The sequence below is a fragment of the Centruroides sculpturatus genome, unplaced genomic scaffold (assembly GCF_000671375.1).
Source record: "Centruroides sculpturatus isolate CEXI.00-Female unplaced genomic scaffold, Cexi_2.0 scaffold437, whole genome shotgun sequence".
Classification (NCBI taxonomy): Eukaryota; Metazoa; Arthropoda; class Arachnida; order Scorpiones; family Buthidae; genus Centruroides; species Centruroides sculpturatus.
The window spans coordinates 11,220-20,484 of NW_019384692.1; the positions used below are offsets into that span (position 1 = coordinate 11,220).

At 29.4% G+C, this 9,265-nt stretch overlaps 1 protein-coding gene across 1 annotated transcript in view; it reads left to right on the plus strand.

Annotated features, from left to right (window-relative positions):
• The window catches only part of LOC111627355, an 11,218-nt gene extending 3,269 nt beyond the window's left edge, over positions 1–7,949 (plus strand). The window contains exons 2-3 of the mRNA XM_023370913.1: positions 6,509–6,565; positions 6,673–7,949. Of these exons, the coding sequence (XP_023226681.1) occupies positions 6,509–6,565; positions 6,673–6,765 (150 nt within the window). The 3' untranslated portion in view covers positions 6,766–7,949. The remainder of the gene's footprint in view (positions 1–6,508; positions 6,566–6,672) is intronic.
• Positions 7,950–9,265: the final 1,316 nt, after the last annotated feature.

The window sequence follows — 9,265 nt, forward strand, 5'->3', positions numbered from 1 at the left end:
TTTTATGTATTTGTTCTGGATTTTATTGTTTATGTGGGGGAGAAATCCATTTTTATAGACATTTCCTACTGTAAATATATAAATAATTTTTAAAAATTTCTAAACGCTTATAGAAGTATTATGAATTTATAATTTGATAGAAATATAATTATATATACAGTTAAACTTCGATTTAGTGAACCTCTAAAACTAGTTTGCCTCTAAAATTGGCGCTAAATTGCATATAACAAGTCAAACAATTATACATATTTTATTCTCGTTGTCTGAAGTACTTCAATTTAGCACTTTGCACTCGATTTAGCGCCTATTCAGCACAAGAGTAGTTCGTTACTTACAAGCTAAGCAAGCTACAATTTAGGGCCTTACTTTTTTTTAAATTTATAATTATTTACTAGGAAAGGGGCCTCTGAGAAGATATATCTTAGGGCATTTAAAAAGCATGTTCTAACTAGATAATTAAGTAACAGAATTAATTAATTTACTTGTTTAGGTACAAACAATTGACAGTGCATTATTCAGTGGAAGGATTATTTTTAAAGAATTTTTCTCAATCATCAAACAACATCAAGACACAAAAATTCTTTTAAAAAAATATATTTAAATTTTATTTTATACTTTAACAATTATTTTTCTCAAGAGAAATTTTATTATTAGCTTCAACTACTTTAATTTAAAGTAGTAGAAGATGAAAAAAACTTTACTTAAAAGACTAATTAGTGAATTTTAATTAAACAAAATATATATTAAATATTTTAAAGGGATGTAATGAAAGAATTCAAGCAATTTGAATATGTTTAATTATCTTTTATACATTAGAAAAATAAAATAAAATAATTAAAATTAAATCAATTTTTATGAGTATTATTTTGATTAAAATTTGATTTTTAATATTTTAATAATCGTTGAGTTATAGAATTAATTTAATCCTGTTGTTTAAAATACATAAATTTTAATGAAAAAGTAAGGTTCAGTGATGAAGGTTCTTCAAGTAATCTGTCAGGAATCCAGTCAGGATGCTTCATTAACATTTTATTAATTTTCATATCATTTTTTCTTTTTTTCCCCCTTTTTAATTTTCCTTTCTTTATAAACTCTAATGAATTTATTCTTTAGTTAAAACTTTAAATGAGCTTCACATTTAAAAAAAGAAAATTTTATGTACTTAACTTTACAAACATTGAACATCAGATAAAGTGTTTACATTAATAAAACTTTATTAAAACTGATTTTAAAAATTGCCTACAAGACTTGAGAAATTTATAAGAGTTTAATTTTTAAATTTAAATTTTAAAAAGTGTGAAGAATCTTTTTAAAAAAACAAAAATCCAGGAAATGGTTGCGTAACTTTTCCGCCAAAACAAAAGTTAAAACTGCGTGTGGTGCTATCTGTTTTGAGATTTTATTATTAAAAACTTTTTATATTATTAATTATTATAAAATGGAAAAAAGCTAATTTTGAGGGTAGGATGGGTTTTATAAAAACAATTGTAAATGCAATAACGAGCAAAGTCGTCATTAAATCTGATCCTATTGGCGAAGGTGTGGGGAGATTGGCTCCTTTATCTCCCCACACCTTCGACCTTTAATCACCAAAATTTAACAGAATCAATCCCCCTAATACAAAAATCTTCTTGCAAAATTTCAGAAATTTTCGATAAAAAGCATAGGAGTTATTAAGCTTCAAACAGGGTAAACAAAATCGTGCCACACACCACACACTAAACATGCAGAAATTACCCCCGAATTTTTTTTGCATTTCTGGACGTTTTAAGGTGTCTCGAGTCCAAAACTATAAAAATATGGGGATTATTTTTTGATCGATCGCCATATTTTCCTTCTGTTATATAACAGCCGGTAAAGTAAAAATGTGAAGAAATCTTTTAATAAACTGTTGAAAATTAATCTGATAAATACAGTCAAAACCTCTATTTAGCGCTCTTCTAAATAGCGTCACCCCATAAAGCGCTAACTCGTTACCAGAGCTCCTTAAAACAGAAATGGATCTTGTTACTAAATACAATTCTCATTATCTGAGATTCAGTTTAACGCCACACTCGATTTAATGCGAATTTCAGAGGTGAACAAATAATGGCGTTAAACCGAAGTTTGTTAATTTATTCAAATTTAAATTATATTATAGGAATTTAATTACTTATAATTATTATTGGATATTAAATACTTTAGTTGCAAAAGTAAAAATGAAAATAAATTGTTAAAATGTTTAGAAAAATTCCCTTCAAAATTAAAAGAATATAAATTAGCAAAAGTATCGAGAATAAATTACAGATCTTAAGAATTAAAAATCTCAAAAAATAATTTTTAAAAAAATTTAGAAAAGTTTTAAATCTCTCCAAAGAAATTTGAAAATAATATATTTTTTTCTAGAATATTTATAAAAATATTTAATAAATTGTAGAATTTTGGGGAAATTAAAGCCTTCTATAAGTTAAAATAATATTCGAAACTTTTTGAAAAATGCACAAAAGAAAAAGTTTTTAAAACTTCACAGAACAATCTAGGACTTTCCATTAAATCTGGAAGAACAAAAATTCCCATTTATCCAGAAAAACCAGAACTTAAAGGAATAAAAATTCCCAAAATATCTAAAGGTAAACCAGAAAAATTCTTGAGATATCTGGAAGAAATTTACACAATTTTAATAAATATATATAAATTCTTAAACCTTCAAAAAATTTCTAAAAACTATATTAAAAATATATATATATATATAAGTAAAGAAAATGTCCTGAAGAATCTAGAAAACATAAAAATTCGCTAAAATAAACCAGCAACGAGTTGCTCAACTTTCCCGGCAGCATTTGGTAGCGCCATCTTTTATCATATTTTATTAAAAATACTTTTAATATTTTTAACTATTATAAAATGGCAAAAGGCTTAATTTTGAGGATAAGAAACAAGCAAAATCGTCATTAAGATCGATCCATCTCGAGATATGACATATGACCTCTTTATCTCGCCATCCCCTCGACCCTTAACTATCAAAATTTAATAGCATCAATCTCCTTAATACACAAATTTCTCTGCAAAATTTCAAAAAATTTCGACAATGCGCTCAGGAATTTTAAGCTTCAACGTGGATGAACAAAATCGTGCCCCCAACACACACGCACACTTACAACCATACATACAGAAAAACTACCAAATTTTTTTTTTTTTTTTTTTGCATTTTTCCAAGTTTCAAGATTCCCTGCGTCAAAGAAAAAAAATCTTCGGAGGGAATCATTATTTTGTCCGATCGCCATATTTTTCCTCTGTTACATATAACAAGCGGGAAAGTAAAAATACAAAATTTTCCTAAAAATTAGAAAGAAAAAATTTATAAAATTTCTTAGGAAAAGTCTAAGAAAATTCGAAAATTTTTGAAAGAATTAAATTAACATTCGCAAAATATATATAATCGAATCTCCAAAAACGGCTACCTCTAAACGACGGACATTTTTTCCGGGAACTTTTCTTATTATGTACAAAATAACTTTCGAACAAAGGCCACCTCTAACAGGGTCCACCTCTAAACAACGATCGTCTCTGTACAAGATCCACCTCCAAATAACTGCCGTCCTGAACAGTGTCCACCTCCAAACAACGGTCACTTCTAACAGAGTCTATCTCCGAATAAAGGCCAAGTCGGTGGACGTTATTTAGAGGTTTGACTGTATATTATATATATATATTTTCTTTCTTTGAAAATCCTGGGGAAGGGTTAACCCAAAAATGTTTGTTGGATTGCAATTTGAAAAAATTGTAGACCTATAAATCCCCACTGCTGTCCACCTGCCTGTCTTTCCTTAATCTAAAAAATGGAGTTAGATAGACGAAAGACGAGACCAGATATGGAAACCTCGGGCAGGAGGTCCCTATAACTATATATCTGATGCAAACTGGAAGTCACATTATTTCAATTCAAAAAATTTTCCCTGAAAGGTTTTAGCTAGATGACTGGCTTGATCAATTCTATTGTTAAAGGAAAAGTATGATGTACAGGGACAAGCCACTATTAATTTGTGGTGGAGAAATTATATTTTAAATTAAATAAATTAAAAATATGATAAAAAATTGCAGTCTGGCATTGTGACGATGTCACGNCTCTATAAAATAAAAGCAGCTCAGTCTTGAAACAAACTCAAATTTATTTATAGACTGATGAAGATAATGAAATATTTAAAAATTTTTATCCTTCAATTTTGGAGCATATCCCATAAATATTATTGGAGGTCAAAGGGTTCTGGTCTCTTAGAGTTACCATCCATGATTAGGATATTTTAACAACACACACATGGAAAATGTTGTTTTCTTATCTAGTTAACCAAATTATAAATAATATTTCCTCTAAACAGACTAATATAATTAATAAGTTATAACTACTACAGAAATTTAAGCTGAGAGCATAGTATTACAGTAGTCTTAATTTCATAATTATGTCTACATTTTTACTTTTAATTGATGTGTTCTCATTATTACAAGTTCAAAGTTATAAAACTAACTGGAATATCACACACACAACATAAATAAATAATCTTTACTTCATTCGAGCACTGAATATTACATATAATAAATGTTTTCAGGTTGATTTCATAACAAATCCATAAATTATGAATTAACTCAAAAATGTTTATATTTAATACTCATTTATACTTACTCACACCTGAAATGCTGCTTCAAATATTTTTATATATCTTATTAATAGTTGATCTACTTGGTTTGTAATTTAATTTAATTTTAAATTATGCAGTTCATATAAATATTATATATATATATTTTCTTTCTTTGAAAATCCTGGGGAAGGGTTAACCCAAAAATGTTTGTTGGATTGCAATTTGAAAAAATTGTAGACCTATAAATCCCCACTGCTGTCCACCTGCCTGTCTTTCCTTAATCTAAAAAATGGAGTTAGATAGACGAAAGACGAGACCAGATATGGAAACCTCGGGCAGGAGGTCCCTATAACTATATATCTGATGCAAACTGGAAGTCACATTATTTCAATTCAAAAAATTTTCCCTGAAAGGTTTTAGCTAGATGACTGGCTTGATCAATTCTATTGTTAAAGGAAAAGTATGATGTACAGGGACAAGCCACTATTAATTTGTGGTGGAGAAATTATATTTTAAATTAAATAAATTAAAAATATGATAAAAAATTGCAGTCTGGCATTGTGACGATGTCACGATAAATAATTACTTGTTTCATGTAATACAGTGGGTGATCAGTTAATGAACAATTTCGTGAAAGATTTTTATGTTCGGACAACAAACAACTAACAGAACAAACACAAGAAGAAGTGATGAAAAATAATGAATACTGATTGGTCTTACCTTGTCTTCAGGCAACAATTTGGAACTTTTCGGAGTGCAGGAGACGTCGACATCGACGCTCAACCCAGTATATACTGATCGGATAGTATTCCTCCGAACTTTGAAACTCTGCCTTATAATTCCAGCCTTTTATTTTTCTGAAGAAACAATTCTTCTATAGTATCCACAAGACTGTCAGATGGGCACTTGTTAAGTTTTGCATCAGTTATAAAACTAACTGGAATATCACACACACAACATAAATAAATAATCTTTACTTCATTCGAGCACTTTATTTTTGAAAGGTGAGAGTATAATAGCAAAGGTGATGGGCAGATGATGTCTGATGTTGCTGGGCAGTATGGCTTGAACAGATCTACAGTAGGCCACACTTCAATCTTATGTACTAAAGATATAGTATAATCGAGAAAACTCAAGCAGCTAAAGGAGTAACAAAAATCACATCTGAGAAATAAAGAACATTGAAGAGCTCATAATAGAACCTGAAATGGATCTGACAACAGAAGAATGCCAAGAACTCTTGAATGAATAACACCAAGAAACTCAGCGAGATGTTTTCTTCTGAAAAAAGGATTAATGCCAATATCTGCTATTAAACATCTTTTGAAGAAGTGGGAGGATGTCAGAACAACGGTCTTAGAATGGCATCCAAACCAGGTTGAGATTAATAGGCTTAGGGATCTCTACAATTACAATGCTAATTAATTAGTTCTGAAAAATCCTAAGAAGAGAGAAAAGTAATTGACATTAGATAGATTCTTTAACTCTCACAAATGGAAAAAAAATCATGACTAATAAAAATGCAAGACTGTGTATATATGTATTTTTATTATTAGATATAAATAAACGTAGTAAGTATATATATTTTTTTATTTTTAGGGGTTTCCAGAGTGAATTAATCAAATTCCCATAAAAACCTATGATAAACTGATAATCGATTTATGAACAATTTGGATAGTGAACAAAGTCTTGGAACAGATTATGTTCGTTAATCAATCACCCACTGTATTCAGTATTGGAGTGAAATAAGAGAGGTTATTTATTTGTGTTGATTACTAATACATGTAGTACATAATACAGTTTAATTTTTCAGGCTATATTAGACATAACATAATTCATTTATTATTATATAAAAATTTTAAGAAATATCTTCTAATTTAATCTTTCTTTTACAGGATTGGACCCGCCACAATGGATGGGCTCTAAGAACAAGTAAACAGGCAATTCTGCCGGTATATGAACTTTATTATAATATATAATGTATAGATCTAGAATTTATTTTAAATCTTGCCATAAATTTAGAATGATCTTTCTAGACTTTGAATTTCCTTTCTTTCAGGGTGATCCCAATTATCCTCTGCCTACAGATCGACCTAATCCTGCTGATTATTCCAATCGTGGTTTTAAGGAGAGAAAAGTATTTCTTGATTAAGATTTTTGAATTTGCATTCATTAATTAAATGCAAATAGTCAAAGTTTCTTAGAATCTGTGTACAAAGTATTCTAGAATAAATATTTAAGAAATTTAGGTGAATTGATAAAAGTATCATTAAAATGTTCATTAAAATAATTTGTAGATAATGGCTTATTTTTGGTACTAGAATGTTGTAGAAATATTACTAATACTGTGGAATTCCACCTAGTATTATTTTCACATAATGCTATGTGATTCAAGTAACATGAACAAATTCTTAATTTAACTACTTATGAACATCTGTTATTACTGGTGAAGCATTAGTACACATAGATGGGTGGGTGGTCTTGCATATTGTCAGCCTAGTTCACAAACTTTGTATCACCAAGTTACATATTTTAGATTATTGTACCAACATAATAAAAATGGCACAACACATATGTGGTCACAAAACTCATGTTAGCAATAAAATTTAAATAACTGTACATGCCAAATACTATTAGACACTTGTATGACTTGCCTTTTTCTATTGGCATTATAGAAACATTTATTTTGCAAGTACTTTCAACAGTATATAATTGTCTTCTTCAGGCAAAATTGTTCATTGAGAACAGAACATAAAAGTAATGAAAAAACATTACTAGCTATTCATATTCTATCTTACATGCATGGAATTTGTCTACAATGTACATAAAGAAGGGTCTCCCTCCTTTACGTATTTGCTAAGTTTTCAAGAAATTTGGCTATAACACCCCAGCCCATGTTGCATAGGATCCTTTTTTTCATAGAGTGCAATCTTGTTTCTATTGTTGCAATCTGGAGTATATGCTATATCCTTACAAAATCTGCTAACTGGGTCAAAACTATTATACTGTATATTGGAACCACTACTAGAATGCTCTGCCTCCATCTTGCAGAGCATTGTGATTATGATGATGTACAGTACATAACAAACATACAACAGAACTAGCTAAAACAGTGATACATAGTAACTTTGAGCCTCTGTTTGCAAACTTTGCTTGTAAAATGCTATGAGGATCGAAGAACATTGTTCATATCAATCCATCAGTGTCTCCATGCAACTCTCCCATCCTAGATATAATGGAGCTGTGGATAGTACTGTTTAACCTTCTAAAATTGAAAGTCATGATTGACGATAAAACACCTTGCAACATCATTGGCACTGCTATGTATTTATATTTTAATCTGGTTACTTTTATTAATAATAAATTAAAAATAAATAAATAGTGTTTATTCCATTGTATATCATTCAATGGAATAAATTTAATATTCCATTGTTTAGGCACAATACTCATATATTCTTGTTTAATGTTGCCATTATCAAAGATTTTAATGCACTATTATAAAATGAAACTGTAAAAGGAAAAATTGTGGCAATGTTATTACACAAGATATTGACTTCTACTTACGGCATGAAGATGGGAGTGACTAGCAATGAATACTCAACTATTGTTATGGATTGCATTTGCAAGTATTTGACTCCCACTACCAAAAAGATGATCTCATGGGGCAATGGCTATGCAAGTCAAAACAGAAACTCCACTTTAGCAACAGCACTTGCAATTTGCTAGAATGAATAATGAGAGCATTGAACACAGAAGTACTTTGTGAAAGGCCATACACAAATGGAAGTAGATTCTGTCCATGCTTGCATTGAGAAGAGATTGAAAATTCAGTCAATATATTGTCCAGCTGACTACATTCCTGTAATAGAAAGTGCATGTCAAAAGCCAAATTCTTTTCATGTTCCTTACATTCAACATGATTTTTTAAGAACTCATGGTTTAGGCTTTGTAACATCCATTCAGGCAAATGAGCAGGTGATCCATGTTTTACCGATGTGTGTACTTTAAGATATGATGTGATCAGTTGATCAAAAAGATTCATTTTCAGATTAGTGGGAAAATCTTGTTTTGTGCAGAGGTTGCAAAAGAGTGTCAAACAATGCTCCTGTGGCTTTACAGAGGCTCACAATCAGTGGAGACAAATTCAAACATCTCCAAGAGCTAAAAGTGATACTGAAAGATTTTCAGTATCACTTTTAGCTCTTGGACAATCTTAATGATTTTTACTTTTAGCCAACATACATATTGATAGTTGATGATTTTTTGACTAATGTGTGATTGTATAAATGGACCAATGACACATTTTATAATGCAGAAGTGACTATTTCTGATTTGATGATTGATTATTTAATGATTCTTAAGCAAAATGAACTACAGTAAGTTCAATAGTATCTTTCGTTTATTAGAATCAAAATATTTAACATTGTATACAGAAATGAACAATCAAACATTAAATATTGTAACTAGGAAGAAATTTAAAATATTAAGATAACATATAAACAGCAATGAACTGAAGTGCTTTTTGACTTGCTTCATTTAATACAGCATTGTGTACAAACATTGTAAGTTCATTATCACAAAAAGAAATTAATAGTAACAAAAAAAATCCAGTAACAAGTTGTGTAACTTTCCCAACTGTTTTAAAATTTTAG